The 25,444-nt window shown below is 38.7% G+C and overlaps 1 protein-coding gene across 1 annotated transcript; it reads left to right on the top strand.

Annotated features, from left to right (window-relative positions):
• Positions 1-23,800, top strand: spink2 (serine peptidase inhibitor Kazal type 2). The gene is made up of 4 exons (XM_002940600.5): positions 1-241; positions 8,583-8,620; positions 20,920-21,029; positions 23,529-23,800. Exons 1-4 carry the CDS (start codon positions 193-195, stop codon positions 23,572-23,574), a joined length of 243 nt encoding a protein of 80 aa, XP_002940646.1. The 5' UTR covers positions 1-192; the 3' UTR covers positions 23,575-23,800.
• Positions 23,801-25,444: the final 1,644 nt, after the last annotated feature.

The raw sequence follows: 25,444 nt of genomic DNA, 5'->3' as shown, positions 1-25,444 counted from the left end.
CTAATTGTCAGCCTGCTGTGTAACTGCCCACGCCTTGTTTGGGAAAGGGTTTTATTACTGTAACACCAGTGGTTTATCCAACAGGCAGGACTAAAAGAGAAGCCGGACAAAAGAAGCTGTTCCAGACCACGGAGCTGTCCTCAACACACAAGTTCTGAGCACTGAGTCCTGGAGACAGCCAAGCAAGAAAGAATGAAGCTGCCACTTTCCTCTGCCATGATCATCCTGATGGTCACTGCAGGTAATAACCACGCAGCTGGTAATCATAGACAGAAAGAAATAGAATGACAATGTGGATTCTTCTTTCGTGTTGATATTATAAAGCTGGCATAAAAGTTAGCAGGAGAGACTTTTGACTTGTTTATTGTGAAACAGCCAAATTGGTTTCTTGTTTTATGTACACCATTTATCTGCACATTCCAAATCAAATACAACATTTATATATTTGAGATAATATACTTGTGAAGTAGTAGAATAGAGCCTTTAGTTTACAGAGGCCAGTAATACAAGGAATGACAGGGTTTTGGATGCTATTAATACACTATTACTTTACACTAGTAAACAGTGGTTTGTTTACTTTAGAATCTATAATTAAGTTTATTAATGACTACTATAGAGACAAGGGGGCAATCCCCAATAGGCTTTTGGGGCCACATTTGCACATCAGATAACAGATATAAACTGTTTCATCACAGTGAAGATAAACAGGGGTCAAATTGTGGTTTATGGCTTTCTACACACCTCAGGCACGGGAGCCTTTCTCATATAAAATAGGACTGTCGTAGAATCAGGAACTAATGTAATTAAGGATTATGTGTGCATTCCTTAAAGGGGTAGTAAACCTTTAAGTTAACTTTAAACATTTTATAGAATGGGCAATTCTTAGCAACTTTTGAACTGAACTAGTCTTCATTTTTTATTGTTTGCCTTCCTATTCTGTGTCTTTCCAGCTTTCAAATGGGGGTGAGTAACCCAACCAGCCAAAAAAAACCCCAATTGCTCCTTAAAGCTACAATGTTACTGAATTTGTTAGTTTTTATTACTTCTCTTTCTATTCAGGTCCTCACTTTCATTCATATTCCAGTCTCTCATTCAAACGAGTGCTTGGTTGCTAGGGTAATTCAGACCCTAATAACCAGATTCCAAACTAGAGAGCTGCTGCATAAAAAGCTAAATCATTTAATAGCCACAAATAAAAAATAAAGACCAACTGCAAATTGTTTCAGAACATCACCCTCTGCATTGTACTTAAAGTTTATTCTAAGGTGAACAAACACAAAATGTTCCAGTTTAGCATCCGTTTTAGCCATGGATTCTGCGCAGCATTAAGTAGGTGGTACATCACATTAAAACAAAAATGTTTATGTATTAAAATCTTCTGTTGTACGTTCCATCTCTTGTTTGTACTATGTTAAATAACATACAAACTGAAACATCTTAATACATAATCATCTAAGAGTTTAATTAATCTAAGGGTTTAATTATTTACACAGACTAAAACTTTTTATGGGCTAACACCCATAATAATAATAAACTATAATAGTTACAATAACTAGCTGTAATAATGTGTTTATATGTTACATTTAGTTTAATCGGCTGTCATGGTTTCCATCTGTTTCAGCTGAATGTCTTAACTCTAAAAGGGACTTTCTTGAAACCTATACATAGGAGCAGCAATGTAGTGGCTACGGCTCTGTTTTTTTTACCAAAGGTTTTTTTGCCTATATTACAAAACCATTGAAAAGGGTGCAAACCTGCAATTTGTAATCAAATTCCTTATATTGTTTTCTTTGTGTGTTGGTTTATTATCAACAGAGCAAACCTTCTATAAAGCTTAAAAGCAAATTGTGTTTAGTTTTTATCACACTATAGCAGCATTGTCTGAATGCAAAATATCTCATGAGTAATTTTATCTAATAATAAAAGGCAATGAAAAGTCACATATGAGCAGTTGCATCCAGTGTGCTACATCACTGGTACAGTAATTGGGTGTTTGCTATGGGTAAATTCATAGGCGGAGGGTGACTTTTTTGTTTAGGGAGGATAAAGATGGGCCATACATTGACTGACCTAAAGCTAATGTGAGACTTAATGGATTGGCTGTTGGTGTAAAAAATTAACCTCCCACCTACCTCTTGAGGTTCCCATGGACTTCCAGGGATAATGCGTAAAAATGAGGGTTGGAGTGCTTTTTTTTACCCTAAAATGCTTGGGATTTAAAAGTATTCATACATGCACTTCTGTTTGTGATCAGTTAGCATAAAGGGGTAGTTCACCTTTAAATTAACTTTCAATATGCTGTAGACATTGATATTCTAAAACAATTTGCAATTGGTCCTCTTTTATTTTTAATGGTTTTTCAGTTATTTAGGTTTTTGTTCAGAAGCTCTCCATTTGGTATTTCAGCAGCTATCTGGTTGCTAGGGTCTTATTTACCATAGCAACCAGGTAGTGGTTTAAACAAAAGATGGGAATGTATTTTTTTGTGTTTTTACCCCACAAAAATGCAGTTAATTTGTTGAATTTTCAGTAGCTAAAGGATTTAGTTATCCTATGCACAATGGGCATCAAACTGTTCAGTGGACCCTAGGCTTTCATATTTTCTTGGTACCTAATGTTATGTGGGAGATATGATGCTTGAAAGTGGAAGATCTGAGGCGATTTTTTAGAATTTTCATAATTTTTTATAGAAACTGCTAAATTCAGTAAAGCATTGCCGTTTGGTACTTAGGAGTTGGAAGACATAGTTACCCATTTGGGACTCGTCAGAATGTGTACTTTTCAAAAATATATATGGTTTCCTGGGGTAAACCTAATGTTCCAGGATTTTTGGCTTTGAAATCCAAAGTGTGCCGTATTCTGCTGTAATGCTTTGAAAATTTGGTAATTTACTGCTGGGAGTTTTTGATCTATAGAAGTCAGAAATCTCAATAAAACTATACATATCAGGTATTGGCACGTTCGGGACACATGAGGCTTTCCAAACCAGTTGAATTTTTGTCCATAAAATAAAATATGTTTCTGGTATGAATTCCTTTATCATGAAAAATAGCTCTAAATCTTGTTCCAGAAGTGGAAATACACAAAAAAGCAGATTTGGAAAGCTCAGATTCTCCTGAAAAAAACAATATATAGTTTGCCTACCTAAACTTTACCCCCCCCCCCCCCCCCGGTAAATGCCCCTAAAATGATAAACGTCTAGCACTAAGGGGAACTGAAAATGAGAAATTTTGCTGGCACTTGAAGGGTTAAGGGGCCTGCATGGAAAAATAAGCAATACAAAAATTACAATAATAATAAAATTGTAGCCTCACAGAGCAATAGTTTTTGGCTGCCATGGTCAGTGACCCCCATTTGTAAGCACGAAAGAGATAGAAGAGAAAGGCCTGGCACTATAACACTGGCACTGATACACAACTTTGGTTCCACTGTAACTAGAAATGAACAAAACAATGACAAAAGTAAAAAAAAAAAAAATAGCAAGTGCAAAAAACAACAACAACAACAAATATATAAAAGCACAATGAGTTTGAATACAAAAAAAAAAAAAAAAAAGCACAATGAGCTAGTGGGTCAGTCTTTAGAACTGTATAGTACCTGTGGGAGTGGGATGAAATCAGCAGCAGAAGAGTTAGGTAAGAAGAAAGATCCAATCAGAGCACAGCTGATTACAGCAGAACTGGAGCTTTCAGGAACAGGAGAAGATTTCCAGGACAGTGCAGAAACAGAGTGAGGTTTTTTTTTTGTTTGTTTTTTTTAAGGTGCTAAGCGGGTTTTTCCTCTAGCCTTATTGAAAATCTGCCTATGGGTAAATTGCTATTAAAGGAGAAGGAAAGGCTAAATAAGACTTAATCTCAAGCTGCAGGCATAACTTCAGTTCTCTCAATAGTGCCCTTAAGTCTCCCCATATTTTGCCTGTTCAGATGATCAGAAGCCTCATAGGAAAAAAATAAAGCTGTGTAAACAAAATTCCCATAATGCCACTCTCCTGCACCAAGACCAAGACCCCTGTACATGCCCAGTTAGTAAGACCATGAGGAAGCTTTCTGCTGAATGGCTCAGATCACACATTCCTAAGGTAGGGGGAGGGAGTTTTTGTCGGAGGGGAGAGCAGGAGAGAGGAGAGAGCTGCGCAGACTCTGGCACAGGAAAAAAGGAGACAAGGAATCCTGTGTTTCTTTTGACAAAGGACAGCGTTTCTGTGAGTGCTTATGGCTGTATTTACATCAGGGCTGTGGAGTCGGTAGATAAATTCTCCGACTCCGACTCCTCAGTTTCTGATACTTACGACTCCGACTCCACAACTCCGACTCCTCTGTTTTTAATATGCTAATGTATTTTATACATTCATACAGTCAATGAAAAGCATGCTTCATGGTCACTCAACGTGTTCGTTTATGCACTGCGTGCATTGGGCTTTATTCTTATAGCAGAGAAGTAATTATATATGACTGTTTGTGAATTGGGACATTTAAACTTGCTTTATTTATTTTTTTTATTCCCATTTAAATTTAGTAGGAGTCGGAGTCGGTTCATTTTTTGCCGACTTCGACTCCAGGTACCCAAAATTGCCTCTGACTCCGACTCCTCGACTCCGACTCCACAGCCCTGATTTACATAGACCTTTTGATAAAGCTTACTTAGTTTTTACCTTTCCTTCTCCTTTAAGTCTTTAGACAGGTGATTTTAAAAAAGGTCTTCTATGATTGATTGATTGCTTGCTATGGCTTATTGCAACTAGGCAAACTAAATGTCTTTTATTACATATGGGGAATAGGTATTGCTACTTTAATGCTGTGGCTCATTCCAATGTGCAGCACGCTGGGGGAAGTGAGCTTTTTAATGCCACATGGAAAGACTGCAGTTTCCCAGTTAACCAAGGAATTTCCAACTATGTACTAAACATGAACACTAGTTAAGGAGTCGGTAACAAAAAAAATATAAAAAAAAAATATTTATATGGTCTACAATAGAAGTTATTCTGTACATCACTGGAAGTCTTAGTAGTTGCATAAATGAAATGCCCCATTCAGTCTCATGCTGGCTAACAGGCCCAGATTTGTGGCAAGGCCACAAAGGCCCGGGCATAGGGCGGCAGATCTTTAGGGGTGGCATGCCACCCAGCTGCTGCTTCTAAATTGGGTCCAAAGCACTGGGAAAGTGCGGGAGACCCAATTAATGCCCCACAACGATCCCCAGAGGGGGTGGCAATGACCGAGGAGATGGGAGCCTAGGGGCGCCCGCATTGTTAATCCGGGCCTGCTGAATACTTACACAACACACAGGAATGGTGAAAATCGCAGTGATCACTAAACTTAAGGATGTTGTTGCTTTGGTTTGTGAACTGAAGCATGTAGTGCATGTTGGCCGGTCTTTCTGGTTTGGCAGATCCCCTGTAATACAATCACTTACTTCTACATGCATTTTAACAGATACAGAAAGGATACGCACAAAACAATAAGAAAGAAGATATGAACATTAGTCATCAACATAATTAACACAACTGACATTGTAAAAAGGTAGGGAACTAACTTTGAGCCATATTTAATCAGCAATACTGAAAGACCAAGTCCTTTCAGTATTGCAATTTTTCCCTCTTTTGGCCACTTATTTAAATTTACTTTGATTGATTTTTCCCAGTTTGACTATTTTTTGTCATATTTAATCAGGTCATCATGTTTAGCTGATGTTTTCATGTGTGAAGGGTGAAGACACACAGAGTTACTTAGTGGCAGCTACTTTTCACAGCTACTAAACGCCAGAAATTAGACTGCCATAGACAATACTGAGAATTGCCTCTGCTAAAACACACATAAAGACAGCATAGCTCCCAACAATTTAAAAATCTAAACAGGTGAACATTTTTGGCCACCCCATTTCTGCGACCACATCCCAGGTTACATAAAGTTTGAACACATTTCTGGGGTCTTTAGGGTCTTGTTTTATGTATTATTACAGTTTTGCTAAAAATAAAAGGTGAAATTACCCTTGTGAAAGTGAAAAGTATCCCCAAGAGACCTGTTTAGCTCATTAATTTCAACTGTATCTAAGTGCAGGTGTTACATAGTTACATATAGTTACATAGGGTTGAAAAAAGACCATCAAGTTCCAGCCTTCCAAGTAAACCCAGCACAGACAAACCTATACTGACCTATCTATACACTCACATACATAAACCAAATATACCAACATCAATATTAACTGTAGATTTTAGTATCACAATAGCCTTGGATACTATGCTTGTTCAAGAACTCATCTAAACCCCTCTTAAAGGCATTAAAAGAATCTACCATCACAACATCACCATGAAAAATCACCTACGCTGCTTCAAATGGAAGCTCAATTCCTCTAATCTAAAGAGGGGGCCTCTGGTGCGCTGATCGTTTTTATGGGAAAAAAGAACATCCCCCAACTGCCTATAATCCCCTCTAATGTACTTGTACAGAGTAATCATGTCCTCTCACAAGCACCTTTTTTCCAGAGAAATCAACCCCAACCTTGACAGTCTAACCTCATAGTCAAAATCTTCCATCCCCTTAACCAGTTTAGCTGCACATCTCTGCACTCTCTCCAGCTCATTAATATCCTTCTTAAGGACTGAAACCCAAAACTGCACTGCATACTCAAGGTGAGGTTACCAGAGACCTATTAATTTAAAAAAATTATGTTTTCATCCCTTGAGTCAATGCCCTTTTTTATACAAGACAGCACTATATTTGCTTTAGTAGCCACAGAATGACACTGCCTGGAATTAGACAACTTGTTATCTACAAAAATCCCAGATCCTTTTCAATTAAGTATACCCCAAACACACTACCATTTAGACTACTGGTGTTTATATTGTTTCTACCAAAGTACATAACTTTGCACTTGCCCACATTGAACCTAATTTTCCAGTTTGCTGTCCAGTTTTCCAATTTTGTCCAATCTATCTGCAAAGTGGCAGCATCCTGCATGGAATTTATAGTTTTGCACAATTTAGTATTGTCAGCAAAAATAGAAACAGTACTTTCACTGTCCACCTCCAGGTCATTAATAAGTTAAAAAGCAAAAGACCAAGGACTGACCCCTGCAGTACTCCACTAACAACACTGGTCCAATTAGAAAATGTTCCATTTACCACCACTCTTTGTAATCTATCCTTCAGCCAGTTCTCTATCCAATCACAAATATTATGTTCTAGGCCAATATTCCTCAATGTTATCATTAACTTTCTGTGAGGTACTGTATCAAAAGCGTTAGCAAACTCTAAGTAGATGACATCCACTGCCATTCCAGCATCGAGGTTCCTGCTCACCTCCTAATAAAAGGCAACTAAATTAGTCTGGCAAGATCTGTTACACATTAAACTATGTTGGAACAAACTTAAAGTATTGTGATTTGCAATGTATTCAAGTATCCTATCCCTTATTACCCCTTCCAAAAGCTTTCCAACTACTGATGTCAGACTAACAGGCCTATAGTTTTCAGGCTGAGAATGGAATCCTTTTTTAAATAACGACACATTAGCAATTCTCCAGTCTCTCAGCACCATGCCAGACCTCAATGAATCCTGAAAAAATAAGTAAAGAGGTTTGGCAGCCACAGCGCTAAACTCATTTAATATGCTAGGATGAATACTATGCGGTCCTGGAGCTTTGTTTACCTTTACATGTAAACAGGTGTTGCTTGTTAACTTTTCAGAGCTCTCTGCTAAAAGCCTACTTCTTAAATTAAGTTTGAGAAACTTTGTATCATTTTTAGCATTAGGTGCAGGAGATTAAAGTGAATTGAGGGACTTTTCAAAAATAATCTGGGACTGCGAGTTTAGCTGTAAAAATCGGGACTGTCCTGTGAAAATCAGGACTTTTGGGAGTTATGCAGAGAGAGAAGGGAGCGCTCAAAAATGAAAAGGGGGTGGAGCTTCACTTTAGACAAGGATGTCAATAAATATGCTACTGGGAGGTATGAGACAGTTATCAGTAAATGCATTGTCTATTTTTGTAGCCGTGACATGTAGCTGCTACTAGTAGCTCAGTGTGTCTTCAACCTAAGGGCTCTGGCACACGGGAGATTAGTCGCCCGCGGCAAAACTCCCTGTTTGCGGGTGACTAATCTCCCCGAGTTGCCTACCCCTGCCATCCCACCGGCGAACATGTAAGTCGCCGGCGGGATGGCAGACGCGGCGGGGCGATTTTGGGAAATCGCTGAAAAAGACACGCGAGTCTTTTTCGCTGATTTGCGCGAAATCGCGCCGCCGCGTCTGCCATCCCGCCGGCGACTTACATGTTCGCCGGTGGGATGGCAGGGGTAGGCAACTCGGGGAGATTAGTCGCCCGCAAACAGGGAGTTTTGCCGCGGGCGACTAATCTCCGCGTGTGCCAGAGCCCTAAAGGCTCCAAAGTGAAAAGTTTTTTTGTTTGTTTTTTTTTAAATAAAAATAACATTTAAACCATTTTAAATAACGGATACAGTTTTTTTTAATACATTAAAACAATGTGTGCAAATACATTTAAGGCACTTTCATTGCTTGTAAATGATTAGAGGAATAAATACAAACCATGCTTTTGTTTGTTATATTGTGTTCTTCTTTTTCATTGCAGCAATTTGGTCAGTCCCTAAAACTGAAGCAGCAAGAGCTGTAAGTACTTCTAGTTTACTTTTAAATGCATTAATTACAACATTTTAGGAATGCACTGAATCCAGGATTCGGTTTGGGATTCGGCCAAGATTCTGGCTTTTTCAGCAGGATTCAGATTCAGGCGAATCCATGCTCCTGGCCGAACCAAATCCCAAATCACGTGACTTTTTGTCATGTTAACATGGAAGTTGAAAAATTTTCACCGGACGCTGCACATGTGGTGACATTTAACCTGTCTGGAACCTAATTAGCTTATGCTTATTAGGATTCGAATTTGGTTCAGTATTCGGCCGAATCCTTTACAAAGCATTCGGGGGTTCGGCCGAATCCAAAAAAGTGGATTCAGTGCATCCCTACAACATTTAGATTACTTAAGTTACTGTTAAACCTGATATTTATTCTGTAACCTTTTTGGGGAAACACTGCAAGTGCAGGGAATTGTTAAATATGAGCACATAAAGCAGTCCAGCTGTACCTCAGAACAGCCAGGACCCACCTGGACATCAGAACATTTTAGCATGAAACTGCTTGACTATGCAGGCGAATGCCTGGCGAATGCAATGGCTCCTTTTTAGGGTCAAGACTGCCTGTCTGGTTTTCCCAATATGGAAAACCGGGCAGGATTCTCCAAGATTTACATGGAGATTGGCCATGTTTTATATAGATAGATGATAGATAGATAGATAGATAGACAGATAATAGATAAATAAGTAGATAGAGCAACATAACCTATCCTAGTACATAAAAATATATAGGAACAAGGACAGCACTTCTAGGATTCAAAGAATTGCTAAAAAAAAAAAATTACAAATGCTAAAAAAGAGATAGAGTAAAAAAAGTATTCTTTTTTTTTTTTATTTTGGCAGTTCTTGAAATGCTAGGAGTACTGATCTAGGTACTCTGGTAATATAGACCAAGAGTGTGTGTGTGAATGACACTGGGCTCCACTGGGGCAAGCCCTGATGCGAATGATGTGTAATGCCCTGTGGAAACATGTTGGTGCTATATAAATACCAGGGATAAATAATAGTATATATTTAGTATAGTGTATATTTATATAACAAAATGATATATTTATATTTATATACACACATCCTTTTTTAAGTATGTAGAAACCAAGTACAGAACAAAACCTGAAATTATGTTAGCTCCTACTGCTGAAAATGTGCATTTCTTTTGTAAACTCTATTCCTATAAATTATTTTTCTCATGGGAACTTCGTTCTGACCCTTCCCATTTACTGTCAACACTCATCATTTTGCAAAAGATTCTAATAGCTAACCTCTAACTTGCCTGAAACTTCTTCAAATATTACATAGTACTCTTAGAAGTTTAAAACGTTTTATGGGTGCAATTAAACATTTTATATTCAGATGTTCACTTAACAAATTAGCTTAGGCTATTACATTTAATTGTGTATGGGTGTTTTTTTTTATTATTTTTTGAGGGCGAGGTCCAAGATGTTAAGTTTATACCTTTTATATGTTTTGTCTGTAATACAACTTCATGAAAAGGGAGAGAGGTTATTCATCAGGTATCAGACCAATCATCACAGAAGGTTTGGAAAACTGTGAAACCAGTAGCTGTGAAACCCTTTTCAAAGAACTTCCCAGCTTACTGTTGTGCCCAGTGCTTCTCTGAATGCTGCCTTTCGTTTGATATCTTGACAAGGAGCACCACATTCCCACACTGTGCTTAGACTCCTACTGCTATTGTACTGTAGTTCACTGAAAGCACCACCTGCTTTCAGAACGATTAAATTGCATGCTAAGATTCTATCTTGTATTCCCTGAGGTTATGGCTTTCCACCACTGGATCTCTTTTTTAGTTAGTCACTGGGTGATAAATAACAGTATATGAACCCGAAGTTTAGTTCCTGTATCAAAGAAAACTAATTTTACTGTTCTAAAGAAATGGAGCAGGAAAAATGTTTATGTAAAATAAGATGAGCTAAAAACACAGACCTAGTAAGTCTCTATTTACCATCAAATTAGGACATAGGCAGTTCAGCAGTTGCAAACAACACAGATCTTTATAGGATGTTGTGGAAATAAAGATTCATAATGCTCAGAGATATATACAGTTATGAGATCCATTATACAGAACATTCCAAATTACAGGAAGGATCACTTGCATTTTTAAAATTATTTTCCTTTTTTTCCCACACACAAAATACATAGATATGTACAGTGTATTATATAGAAGTCCAAGAATTGGGTGCACACCAGGATATTTTTTAAAAATTAAAACGTTACTTTTATTTAAACATGCTGTTAAAACAGGCCAACGTTTCGGTCTCCTCCTAAGACCATTATCAAGACCACATACACAGTTAAAATCAGCAAATAAATAGATAAAACCTCTAGACACTCCCCCAAGCCCCACACTCCCATCCCAGTCACATGACTGAATAGTTAACCCTGTAGGCTAAAGCATAACAAAGTCATTGTTATGCATAAGGGAGCATGTAGTGCAAGAAATACCAAGTTAAAAAAGTTCATACTTATCTACTGACAAATAATGCAGAAAATGTAACCATAGATGGTACGGGAAAATACAGAAAAGAAAAAAGGAAACGAAGACATTAAATGCTTAACCATAAACTGGCAAATATTGTAGCCAGTGTAGCAAACTCAGCAATACATCTCCTCACCTTTGCTCTAGAAAACATAGAAAAGAGCAGTGTTCATTTAACCCTGCCGGTGCCAAAGTACCTAGTTTTTTAATCCAAAACACCTCTCTTTGGAGAAGTAGCCTGGCCCGATCACCACCCCTTGTAAGGGGCGGCACATGATCAATTGCAATGTAATGAAAGGTGGGCAACCTGTGCCCCATCTCTAGAAAATGTTTGGCAACAGGCTTATTGGTTGTACCATCCCTGAAGGCCGTGCTTATGGCCGAACGATGCCCATCCATCCGTAATCGTAGTGTTTGATCCGTCTTCCCCACATATGAAAGCCCACAGGGACATGTAATCAAATAGATTACATACAAAGTAGTACATGTAATGCGATGTCTAATTTTATAGCGTTTCCCTGTGTGTGGGTGCAAAAATGAATCACCTGGGGTCATGTATCGGCATGAGGTACAGTTAGGGCAACGAAAACACCCCTGTTTAGCCCTGTGAGCCAAGTGCCCCGTTGTCGGGAATAGCATTTTACCGGGTCATTTTTAACTAAAAGGTCCCTGAGGTTGGTGCCCCTTCTATAGCAGATCATTGGTGGTTCCGGGACTATTCTCCTTAAATCGCTGTCAGCTCCAACTATATTCCACTGATCCCGAACAAATTTACCCAGGGCTCTCGTACTCTGATTGTACTTGGTACTAAAGACCAGCCTTGTCTCACTACTCCTAGGGTTCTTAGCCCCTGTACATCTTTCCTGTGCAATTTTAAATGCCTGCTGCAAAATGTTGTCCGGGTACCCCCTCTCACTAAAACGAACCCAAATCTCTTCCAGCTGTTTTTCTGCTAGGTCCTGAACCGAATTGTTCCTTAGGACTCTGCAGAATTGGGAAATGGGTAGTGACTTTTTCATAGGTTCAGGGTGACTACTTTGGTAATGCAACAGAACATTCTTATCAGTCGGTTTCCGAAAAAGAGTAAAGTCTAACCGTGTACCATTTCTGATAAGTTCAACATCCAAAAAGTGTATTCTTGTTGTGCTGACCTCATAAGTAAACTGTACCGGGCTACCCAGGTTATTCAGCTCATCCACCATTGCACAAAACTCCATCTCAGTACCCCGCCAAACAATAAGATTATCGTCGATATAGCGACGAAAGAATAGGAGTTTGTGTCCGAATCTTGGCATAATATAATGTTGCTCGTATTGGTGCATATAAAGGTTGGCGTAGGCAGGTGCCATCGCCGCCCCCATGGCCGTGCCCGCTATTTGTAAATAATAATTATGCTCAAAACGAAAGTAGTTCAATGATAAGTCCAGATCCAATAGCTCCAAAATAAAAGGCACTGGTGGGCCAACATATGCCCCTGAATCCGCCAAAGACCGCCTAACAGCATCAATGCCAGAAGAATGAGGTATAATCGTGTATAAACTAACCACATCCATGCTTGCTAGTAAGCATGAGCCGTCATCAGGTAGCACCACTTGTTTAATACATTCAAGTAAGTGCGGTGTATCCTTTAAATATGTGGGAATGTTGCGAACTACTGGCTGTAACATTGTATCTAAATAGATACCAATAGGGTGTAATAAAGAGTCACGCCCAGAAACTATCGGGCGTCCCAGAGGATTCGTTAGGCTCTTATGTATTTTGGGCAATGTGTATAGCACAGGGCATTTTGGATAATTATGCTTTAAAAAATCTCGTAACTGTACATCAACCATACCCTGTTCAAATGCCCTATCCACAACCCCGTGTACCCGTGCCTTAAAGGTTACCCCAGGGTCAGTCACCAATTTCTTATACACTGAGTGATCACCAAGTTGACGCAAAATCTCGTCACGATAATCACAATAATTCAAAATAACTATAACGCCGCCTTTGTCAGCAGGACGGATCACAATACCTGTGTCACCACTCAGTGTTTTAATTGCAGACCGTTCACTTTTAGAAAGGTTATCTTTGTATCCATTAGCCACAGATTTAGTATTATATATAGTGTATACTCGCGTCCCCGTTACCATAGTAACGCGCATAAAGCCTGGCAACACAGCGGTGATTATGAGGAACGTGGCCACCCCCTTCGGCTCCGTTTAAACACTACACAGCCTGCTATATGATTGGCACCACCATGGAGAAGGCGTCTCCCACAAGCACCCCCTATGTTTCCTCAAAGAGCGCTCATCGACCTACCCGTTGCGGTGAGTTACAGTTCAGCCAGTATAGGTTACGTGCCACTTTTTTCTTAATTTTTTCTTAACTGTTCTTGCCTGTTTCTTTTTATACTTTCACTACTTTTCTGTTCACTATTTCTATTTATAAGTTCATTTATTCTATATATATTTTGATTTTGTGGTTTTGGTCACATACACGTATGGGAGGTTTCAATCATGGAATGCATGACGTCATCTGTGGATTTTGGCGCCATAATAGGTTTAAATGTTGAGTGATTTGTATTCTGTGCTCACTTTGAGAAAGGCTGTGGAGACAGCCGAAACGTCAGTGTTATGTTGTGAACAATAAATCAACTTTTTCCAAGTAAGTCCTGCGAGTGCGGTATCCTTCTCTTGGCATACTTCCTGAATTTATAATACTGCACCCGGGCGTCCAGTGATCTTTAGACGTGAGTGCCGGCTTCTTAAAAGACTATATATATACATACATATACACATATATATTCCGTATATACTCGAGTATAAGCCAAGTTTTTCAGCCCTAAAAATGTGCTGAAAAAGTAACCCTCGGCTTATATTCGAGTATATGTGTCCATGCATACCTGCTGATACGCTGACTCTGGCTCGTTGAACGCACTCGTTGCGCGCAACCCCCCCCCGCGTGGACGGATGTGTGTCCGTGCGTACCTGCGCACGCATGCACTTACTCACGTCTGTCCTCGGGGGAAAGGTGCGCACAACGAGCGCGTTCAACGAGTCAGAGTCAGTCAGAGTCGGCGCAACGGCAGGTATGCACGGACACATGTGGGTGGAGGGAGGGAGAGAGGTATGCATGCAAGTGGAGAGAGGGAGGAAGGTATGCACGCAAGTGGAGGGAGGGAGGAAGGTATGCACGCAAGTGGAGGGAGGGAGGAAGGTATGCACGCAAGTGGAGGGAGGGAGGAAGGTATGCACGCAAGTGGAGGGAGGGAGGAAGGTATGCACGCAAGTGGAGGGAGGGAGGTATGAACGGACACAGGTGGAGGGAGGGAGGTATTCACGCAAGTGGAGGGAGGGAGGTATGAACGGACACAGGTGGAGGGAGGGAGGTAAGAACGGACACAAGTGGAGGGAGGGAGGTATTAACGGACACAAGTGGAGGGAGGGAGGGAGGTATGAACGGACACAAGTGGAGGGATGGAGCACGTTACATCTGCACATCCATCTCATCTGCACAACGAGCCAGATTAAGTAATTGGTACAATAACTTGTTATTTACAAAAATTTAATTTGTACTAAGTCCAGCATCAAGAATTATTTTGCCCTTGTAACTACTATTGTAGTACTGTGGTGGGACTTGTACACTGGGGTCCAAGTACTTGATAATTAGTATGGCAGCTTCCTTAGCCTTCCCAAACTTGCTTTTGGCTGCTGCTGTAGCATTTTTCTTTCCCTAAAGTTATCTATTTATTTATCTGATTATTGAAACTTAGCAGTAGCGGTTGCATTTCCCACCCTAGGCTTATACTCGAGTCAATAGGTTTTTCCAGTTTTCTTAAAATTAGGTAAAATTAGGTACCTCAGCTTATATACAGATCGGCTTATACTCGAGTATATACGGTAGGTATGGGTTCTGTTAGCCCTAAATCAGGGGAAGGATATCTCCTATAGACGTAATATATAATCTCATATAATCTCCTATAATCTCCTATAGACGTAATATATAATTCACATTTTTAAATATGATTTCCTTTTTCTTTATAATAATAAAACAGTACCTTGTACTTGATCCCAACTAAGATATAATTAATCTTTATTGAACGATCCTATTAGGTTTAATTCATGTTTAATTAATTTTTTAGTAAATTTAAGGTGTGGAGATCCAAATTACAAAAAGAGGCATTAATCCATATTGGTGGTAAAACATTCCTACTGGGTTTATTTAATAATTGAATTTTTTAGTAGAATTAAAGTATGGTGATCAAAATTACAGAAATATCCCTTATCTGGAAAACCCACACCCAGAGGAATCTGGATAACAGGTCCCATACCTGTATAGATACAAGTCTAGGAAGGTCAAACCAGTGTATCCATATGTTTACAGAGCAGACAAGAGTTTTCTATAAAGACTTGACCTAGGTCAGTAATATCCACACTTTGTGGACATTGTGAAGTCTACTTTAGTTAGTTCCCCTCTGCACATGTGCACAATCACCTCTGAACCTGTGCATTTTTAATTACCATGAGAAGCCATTGCATCTCTGGTAGGCCTCAAGGGGTGTGGCCCGAATGCAGTTGGACACCCCCCCCCCCCATAGTTACGCTACTGGGAACCATGCAGAAGTGCAGTTGGAGGTGTTTTATTTCAAATTAAAATGCTCACACCAGGAACATTATATGAAATAAGAAACAATGGGTAGTGGAACATTACATACTGTAGGAGACAGGGAGGCATTATATGAAATGAAAGCCAGTGGAAAATTAAGGTTAGGATACATCCTGGGAAAAAAATAATTCAATTATAATAACCCCTTAAAAATCAGGGTACCAACTGTATCTGAAATACCATCAGAAAATACATTAGCATAAATTAAGTGCTAATTTTACATATAATAGCCTCTTGGAAAATAGTAGGTTAAACACAAAATCAAAGGCATGTACAAAACCTTCAGCATATTTACCAGGGTAATTCATTTTTAAAAGGGCTTTTTTTTTTTTTTTTTTTTTAAAAGGAATGGGTAAATTAATGTGCAAGGGATGGGAATAATGCATGAAAAAGCTATTTTACTCCAGCTGGTGAAACAAGTGTTGTAAGTGACCCTCAGTCCTCAAAATGAATGTATTACCTGTCAAACTGGAACAGAAGTTGCTTCAAACATTCTCAGTTACCTTAATTTTTCCAGTCTCACTTCTGCCAATGCCTTCAGCCTGTAAAGCAGTGATCCCCAACCAGTAGCTCGCGAGCAACATGTTGCTCCCCAACCCCTTGGATGTTGCTCCCAGTGGCCTCAAAGTAGGTGCTCATTTTGGAATTTCTGGTAAAGGAGGCAAGTTTTGGAGCCATAAAAAACAAGTATAATGCCAAACAGAGCCTTCTATCAAATAGCCAATTATAGCTCTCATTGGTACCCCCAGGAACCTTTTCCATGCTTGTGTTGCTCCCCAACACTTTTTTCCACTTGAATGTGGCTCACGGGTATAAAAGGTTGGGGATCCCTGCTGTAAAGTATACACAGCCCACCCTACTTCTGCACCTGATTGGTGTATTTGACTGTCTGTAACGATAGCTGTGCTCTGATTGGATAAACTACAAGAAGGACTATTCAATCAAAATTCAGTGTGAGAGAGAAGGAACCCGGAGCTTTCCATCCCGGATTAAAGGGACCAGCAATGGTTAGCAAAGGAGCAGGTTTTTGTTTTTTTTTGTTTTTTTTATCTTTTAGGTGTCAGATAGGTTTGGGGACGCTTGCCCTCCCCTAGCCCTAAAGGAAATCCGCATGCGACTATAATTATTAATTGTCCTTGCTTTATATGAATTGTTGTAGCTTTAATATGGAACAGGTGGTAACCCTAGTTTCTTGCAGTTCTAATCCAGAGTTCATTAACATCACAGATCTGCCATGCCATCCCAACTATAGATCCCAAGGGCTCATTTGCTAGCATAGATGCTTAATTGGTGCCAATAGGTACCAATTAGCAAACTGCACTAGAGCAATTTAGCTCCTATCAGCCCTCAAACTCTATATACACCATATAAAGCATAAAAAATATTAGGCGCTGGAATTTTTAGAGTTGCTTAGAAATTGCTGCTTTAATAATCCAGCAGGTGGCGCGGCGGAGCTTTATTTGATCACTGCTTGCCCCCGAAATTCTGTTTTCAATGGCTCATACTCACCAGCGGTTTTTCCTGTGCTCGCCTGCGGTTTCCTGAGTTCCACCGCTGGGGAGAAATGCACCCCATTTTTGCTTATAGGTCTGAAATAACAGAGACGCATGTAAGCGCCAAATGCAGGTGGAACGCAGCATGGTGTATTCCACCTGCATTCGGCACTTGGATGCGTCTGTGCCAGTACAGGCACATAAGAAAGAACTGGATGCGCTGGTGAATACGAGCCCTAAAACATTTATTTCGAAATGTAATAAATGTTTTTGTGTAAGGGTTTTCTTTGCTTAAAAATGGCTTTACAGCATTGTTTCTTTGTATCCCACTTATGTTTGACAGATTGTGATAGCAGTTTGAACATTAATAGATTTTTTTTTTTTTTTGCTGATTTTGGTATTTAATTGGCTTCTATTAAAAAGCTACATTTGGAACATTCTGACTTTTTTCAATTTACACAGTATTTTAGTGACTGCATGAATTAAACAAACTTTTTGCTGAGATATTTCAGGAAGTACAGTGTGTTTAAAAAAAAAATTTTTTTTCAGCATTTTCAAACATAGGTAAAGGTAGAAATGGTTTTGTGTTGAGAAAATGGAAAAAATGTTATGGAACTGTAAAAAAAACAGGCACAGCATACAGCAGCAAAAGTAAATAAATATATCCATACAGGGAGTGAATGTTCATTTGGGGCAATCTGAGTTTAACATTGCCCTGCAGTCACTGGATAGAGAACACTGCTGAGGTTCTTAGTGGGTCACTGGCTGGCAACATGGAGCTCTGCATAGTCACTTCATGGCCAGCTCACACAATCATCTTTATCTAAATGATCTCTCGATTCACCTTAGATGGAAAGCCATATGTGTTCCAGCCCCAGGCAAATTCAGTTACCAAAAATCTCCTCAACAACTAATGTGCCACCGTGTGAGAATATCCTGTAAATATGCACTAATAGTGAGACATAAGAACTGAAGGTGGAAGGTACACTGAAAGGGCCCAAGCAATTAAGTTGGCAGGTATGGCCACTAGGCCCAAAAAGCAGCATGGGACTACAACCTGTCAACCCAACCATAACTGAACTGAATTGTTAATTTTATGTTTTATGCATGAAACTGACTATTTTAAAACACAATTGAAGGGAGACTAGCTATCCTGGGGAAAGTAACCAATGTGCAGAATATCACTATCACGCAGATTCCTTGTTGTAAGATAGCAAATACACGATAGGTTACTGAGCTCAGAGGATTCTCATTATATTGTTCAGCTGAACATCTGCCCATGTTGCATGGAAACTAATGGGCTCTAATTGGTTCTTTAATGTCAGCAACTTACAGTTCACTGAACATATGCCGTGCTATTGTGTAAATATTCTTTGATCTGTTAATTGTGTTATCGATTTGCCCATGTTTGCTTACAGAACAATACCGTCCTTGCCTTCTGTTTCCTGATATATATGTCATTCCTGTTTCCTAATGTTCCATATACGGTTGCCATTCAAATTCTTCTATTCTATCTATCAATCTATATAATAGTGGTAACATAGAAGATTAAAATCCATGTTGTTTCAGTCATGCAACTGCAATAAATTACAAGGGCACAATTACACTGGGGCCCCATTACATGGCCTATAGACCTCTAAGTATGCCACTTATTGTTCACAAGTTCAGTGGAAAATGTACTGTACTGATATGGCATTGCAATTTGGTAAATTTAGAGCTATGGTTTACATGCAATTAGATTACTGCATCTTTACTTAAAGGACATAACCCGCCCCCCCCCAGGAATTTGCTTTGGCTGTTGGCTTGTGGGCATGCTCAGTTGTTCTAAACTCAGATTACTAAACATGCCCTCCAGTCTAGCAGCCAGTAAAGAGATGGCATTGCTGGTTCCCATAGAAACTCGGCTCTAGCTGTCTGCTTCAATTTTTTTTTAGGCTCTACATATCCTTTAAAAACAGCTATGGGTAGCACTAATCATTTTCTATTATGACATGCAAGTTTAGCGTACAGTACAGTACAGTAAAAGGGTAAACTATAAGTTCATCATGACAGTGTCCTTTATGACAGGACTCATCGGAAGCCCATTGGGGCGAGGCCACAAAGGCCTGGGCCTAGGGCAGCACAAATTCGGGGCGGCCAAACCTGCACCAAATTTTAGCTCACATATGGAGAAATGGGAACCTCTCCCCACTGTATAAAAATGATTTCCCTTTCCCTAACCCCTCCTAGATATTTTTATGGCTCCTAGACAGCCCATTTACATCTTTGCATGACGCCATCATTTTATTATAAGCTGGCAACAAACATATAAACAGTGGAAATGATTATATGGCACCGCCTTATGATAAGGTTGGTAAAACATGATAAACGATGAATATTTCTTTAGAAAAAGCCAGCTAGAATGTCTGCGCCCACTGTATTTCATTTATTTAAATCAGTGCAGCTTATCAACTGGTATGTGATTTGGTATTATTACTTAAAGGGGTGGTTCACCTATAAGTTAACTTTTATTATGTTATTGAATGTCCTATTCCTAGTAACTTTGCCTTTGGTTTCCATGATTTATTTTTTATAGTTTTTTAATTATTTGCCTTCCTATTCTGATTCTTCAACTTGCAAATAAAGGGGGGTCACAACCCAGCAGTCAAAAACTATTGCTCTGTGAGGCTATCATTACTTTCACTTTTTATTATTTACTGTATATACTCGAGTATAAGCCTAGTTTTTCAGCACCCAAAATGTGTTGAAAAAGTCACCCTCGGGTGCCATGGGTCCCTCCAGACTAGCACCCTCTGTCCTTTGAGTGCAAATTAGGCCCCCCACAACCAGACCAGTCCAATGCCCTGGCCCACTCCCAGTCGCAATACTTATTTCCCCTTACGTGTCCTCCGGGACCGGGTCTGCTACCAGTTTGCCAATGCGCAATAGCATGGGGTAGTACTCATATTGTTTTTGTTGACTCTCTTCTCCACTTACAGAGCTAGTTTACTGTTTTTCTTTGAAATAAATATTTAACAACATATACCCCACTGATGCCTCAATTAATGTAATTTTATCGGTATTTATTTTTATTATTGAAACTTAGCAGTAGCTGCTGCATTTCCCACCCTTGGCTTATACTCGAGTCAATAAGTTTTTCCAGTTTTCTTAGGTAAAATTAGGTACCTCGGCTTATATTCGGATCGGCTTATACTCGAGTATATTCGGGCTCTCTCCTATTTATATTTCTGTCTCTTGTCAAACCCACTACCAGGTTGCTTGGGTAAATAAGACCCTAGCAACCAGATAGCACCTGAAATACCAAACTAGTGAGCTGCTGAACAAAAAGCTAAATAACTGAAAATTAAACATAAAGGAAATACAAGAAAAAAAAATGTTAGTAAACGTATATGTAAAAACAAAGACAGAAGCATTGTTACACATGCACAGTAAGCTAAAGTTAACAAAAACATACATAGAAATAAGGAAATGTTTTATTTGAAGTTAGAATATACAGTATATATCATTATAAAACAATACTTTACACTTGCTAATTTCATCTTAATAGGAGTTAATTCAATGAGGAGAGCAAGCGCTTTTTAACTATGATTTTTAATTTCTTCTTTAGAATATTATGTTTATTGAATCTATTTTTATTCTCAGGCACGATGCGAGCAGTTCCAGTTACCCGGATGCCCACGGGATTATGATCCTGTGTGTGGAACTGATGGAAAAACCTATCCCAATGAGTGCATGCTATGTTACTTAACCAAGTAAGGCAAACTAGTGTAATTGCTGCAAAAACTTCAGTTTAACCATTAGCCACATTTTATATGTTCTTGCTTTCAGGATATTTTTTTCATTTGCTTTACTCTTATTAACTCTTTAATGCCACTGTCCTCTCTTTGTCACCGCCTTTAAAGAACCAGTAGTGCTATAAATCATTGAAAATCATTATTACTTATTACTGTTTCTGTCCAGAGTTACTCTTAAAGCCAGTCTTGATTGTTTTTTTTGTGTGTGTTTCCTACTCTCAAAGCAAACATATTGATCTGCTATATATATTACAGACTTGCTGCAGGGAATAGCTTGCGGCTGTATCTACTGCCAGGAAGAGCAAGAACGTTTCTTCCTCATAACTTAAATCTAGGAAAAAAAATAAAGAAAATACTTCATTTTTTAAGGCAAAAATATAACAGTAGTGAAAACTCTGATCTTAAAGTAAAGGATAGGCCGCGTCACTAGTGTAGAGAGCAAAATTGTGCTCTCTACACTAGCAGAGCTGAATTTCCGTTTTAAAAACTGGAAAATCGGCTCTTACCAGGAGTGGCTTTTTGTCGCCCGAGTCTCTCAACTGATGGTAGCAGCGCCCGATTGGCCTGAAAAGTATGAAGGCGTGTATTTTTGGGCTGATCTCCATTCTATGTAGCTGAGATAGCAGACGTAGCTATACTCAGGCTGATGCTGTACCTGTCAGTGCAGCTACAGGAAACCACTCTTTCCACCTGCCCTCAAAACACAGCCAGAGAGAAGTGAACTGTACATTTTTAATGTACTTTTCTGCCTCTTTCAGCTTTCAAACAGGCTCCCTGTCAGTCAAAAACTGTTTATATATAGAAAAAAAAGCAGATTGTCCACTGCCTGCATTAAACTAAAAGTTAAACTACCCCTTAAAATTGACATTTATAATTCTTCTGCAGTACCTTTCCATTGGCCAGGGTTTAAAATCAGTCCCTTAGATTGGACCTAATGGCACTGTATTTCTGAGAATGCTGCTAACAGAATATGAGATTATGAGTATGCAATTATTTAAAAATGACTTGATTTACATAATATAGATATAACAAATTTAGACTATGGGGCCAATATTCTATTATTCCAGCACAGAAAAGGATTGTCCTAATCCTTTATTCCCACAGATTTGCATAAAGAGAAAGGGTAAACATAACATATTCTGATGACAGGTCGAATACCTGGACGTATCATTGGCTTCCACTCTATACAGAGAAGTATCAAGCAGAAAGCACCTTAAGTGAATTTATCATTAAAAAGTAGCACTTCGTAGAGCTTATCATCACCTGCTTGTATCCTGTTGTCACGAAAGTGGCGAGTCTATATTTAAAAGCATACATAAATGTTTTGGTATGTACAGAAAGATAATTGCAGAATAGTTCAAACATTTTAAACTTTATTATAGTCATTTTATAATGTTATTTTCGGGCAGGGCTCTTCATATTATAACACAGAAGAAGAGAAATAAGAGGGAAATGTAACAGATTATTTTATGGAAAGAAGTCTGGAGGAGGCATTGAAGAGTATCAGGTTTTAGCAGCAGCAGCACTGACCTTACAGTAAATACAAATACCAGTCAGCTTACATTTTCTTGGGCTTGAGTACAAAATCATTCTTTTCGTCTCCACTCTGGGAAAAAGTGCTTTGAAATTGTTCCCAAAACAGATGATTGAAAAAACTATCCAGCTGGGCTGCATAAGGGTACATTAAGAAATAAGGTCCTGCTTAAGGTTGGGCAACCTTTCAAGCTGCATCCTATAATCTCTTTTCCTGCTATTGTAAGTATTACTGTATAGCCTCTGGACCATTTAGTTTTAGGTTATTTAAACCATGACGTTAACTCAAGTGTTGGGTGACACTGGGCACCCAACATTGAATGCTTGTAAATCCCCTGATGCGCAAAAAACAAACAATAATATACATATGTTAAAGTCTAAGGTGTCTCTCTGTAACGGAAATAAACAAAAATGCAAAAAATGTAAGAGGTCACTTTTATAGGCACAAGTAGAGCATGGGTAGGCGCCGCAGAATAATAAAGTAATAAAGAGTATATAGTAAAGTGCTAGATTGGAAAGAGAAAATACTAGTAGATGGCCTGAAAGGAAACAACATCTGATATGCTGACAGGCAAGTAAACATGACAGTTAAAAAAGAGATCCCTACAATGATATCTATACAGAGTCATTGTACAGAAGCTAAAACTTGCCCATCAGCACTCTACCGAAATAAACCCAAACTGAAGCCCAATTGCAGGCCAGTGTCAGAGATGCATATTTAGTAACCTTCCACCCATGGAAAGTCTAGGTAACTCGCCACACAATTATTGTTATGTGTCAACGTACTTAATAAAGAATATTTATCCTTGCTAGAGATTTTATAATTACATTTTCCCTAATCATTGTATAGAATGTACTATGTGTTAATATCAATACTCCAGCAAAAAGATATGCATTTAAACCAGATTTTCTATTTAATTTCAGGGACAGTGCACAGAAAGTGCAGGTTGCGTCAAATGGAGAATGCTGATGCTCCCAAGGAAACTAGACAATCAACATGTAATCTGGCTTTAATGTCAAAGCAGCAGATATAGCTTGTGTAACCTGACTTGCTTGTGAGCAAACTCACAATCTTCATTTTCATAAACTTTGTTTGTTATTTAAATGTCTTGTCTTAAAGCTATTGCTATCAAACAGTCCAATGTAATCACCACCATAGGATTTATAAAGAAGAATAAAGAAAACTGAAAAGTAAATTGTCTTTTGTCTTAAATTACCCCTTATACTGTATGTGCTGTAGAGTTATTATTTTTTGCAACATCAACAGAATGCCACTGATGTCTAGGAAAAAATAGCTTATTTCGTCAGAGCCTTCTTTTCCGTGTGTACTAATGAGTATATAGATTACTGTACTCTTGCTTTTAAAGAGTAAAAATGGCACAAAACATTTTAAATAGTCAGTGATAATGATACTGGAAGACAGTTCCTCAGTCATAAAAATAGCCAACCCTCCTTAGGACTCAACCAGAAATCTTTTCCGTGTGTACTAATGAGTATATAGATTACTGTACTCTTGCTTTTAAAGAGTAAAAATGGCACAAAACATTATAAATAGTCAGTGATAATGATACTGGAAGACAGTTCCTCAGTCATAAAAATAGCCAACCCTTAGGACTCAACCAGAAATCTTAAGTATCAATAGGAAGTGCGAACGGCTTTATACACTTCAAAGTGGAAGTAGTCCTTGTTATCAAACTTCTACATATCCAAGCTTCCATGGAAAAAGATAGGAAGCCAGGACAAACACCATGTGTAGATGTGTCAATATGTGGCATATAATCTACAAGAAGCAGTCTCTTAACTGCTTCCAGGACCATGGAGCTACATCCTGCTATAAATGATATAACCAAAAGTAATTTTTTGGCATAATTTTTAAATCATACCTGTGTTTTATTAGTTAAGAATAGTCTAACATCTATATAAAGCACAATGCATTCTGTATTTCATTAGTTGCAAATGGTTAGATGGACTGTCTGTGCCTCTCCTGTTCATCTGAGGAGATTTGTATTGCTACATATGGTAGCACTCATGTAACCAAGGTTACACAATTAAGTTGTTATTAGGTTCTTAAACCACTGAGAATACTACTTGTGCCTTTGTAATGAGCATTCCTGACACACCCTCAGCCTCCTCCTTGGATCTCATCCATCTCCCAAATCTTAACTCTCATAGTACATAGAAAGTTGTGTAAACTGACCGGGCTAGAATTGATGTTGTTTCCTTGTTTATTTTTGTAAGTCTTTCAAAGGGGTTGATCACCTTTAATTTAACTTTTAGTATGATGTAAAGAGTAAAATTCTGAGACAATTTGTAATTGGTCTTCATTTTTTCATTTGTGGTGTTTGAATAATTTAGCTTTTTGTTTGGCTGCTCTCCAGTTTAGAATTTCAGGTAAGTAATTAAAAATGACAAAAACAATAAAATTGTAGCCTCACAAAGCAATGGTGTGTCAGGAAACCCAATTTGAAAACTAGAAGGGGTGAGAATAGGAAGGCAAATAATACATAAATATATAAAAACTATAGAAAATAAAAAATTAAGGGCTGGAAGAGCTGATGAGCTGGTCATTCTATAACATACTTAAAGTTAACTTGAAGGTGAACTACGTCTTTAATATAGTTAAAATATTTTTCACTGAAAAGATCTTATAACTATTTTATATGGGATGCAAGTTAAAGAGTAGTTTTTGGAATATTAGTTAATGTAGATTTTATTTTTGTACTGCTTAAGCCTAAAGGTCCCCATACACGGGCCGATTATAGCTGCCGATATTGGTCCCTTGGACCGATTCGACAGCTAATCGTCCCGTGTATGGGCAGAACCGAGTGGCCTGAACGACC

This window comes from Xenopus tropicalis, chromosome 1 (genome assembly GCF_000004195.4).
Source record: "Xenopus tropicalis strain Nigerian chromosome 1, UCB_Xtro_10.0, whole genome shotgun sequence".
Lineage (NCBI taxonomy): Eukaryota > Metazoa > Chordata > Amphibia > Anura > Pipidae > Xenopus > Xenopus tropicalis.
Note: the sequence above shows the minus strand (reverse complement) of the source record. Positions and strands in the feature narration are given on the sequence as shown.

Excerpts from the sequence above, each read along its gene's own strand:
- spink2 (XM_002940600.5), top strand. The coding sequence starts at position 193 with ATGAAGCTGCCACTTTCCTCTGCCATGATCATCCTGATGGTCACTGCA. Across the intron at positions 242-8,582 it reads CATCCTGATGGTCACTGCAG|CAATTTGGTCAGTCCCTAAA; the intron begins GTAATAACCACG and ends TTTTCATTGCAG. Across the intron at positions 21,030-23,528 it reads ATGCTATGTTACTTAACCAA|GGACAGTGCACAGAAAGTGC; the intron begins GTAAGGCAAACT and ends ATTTAATTTCAG.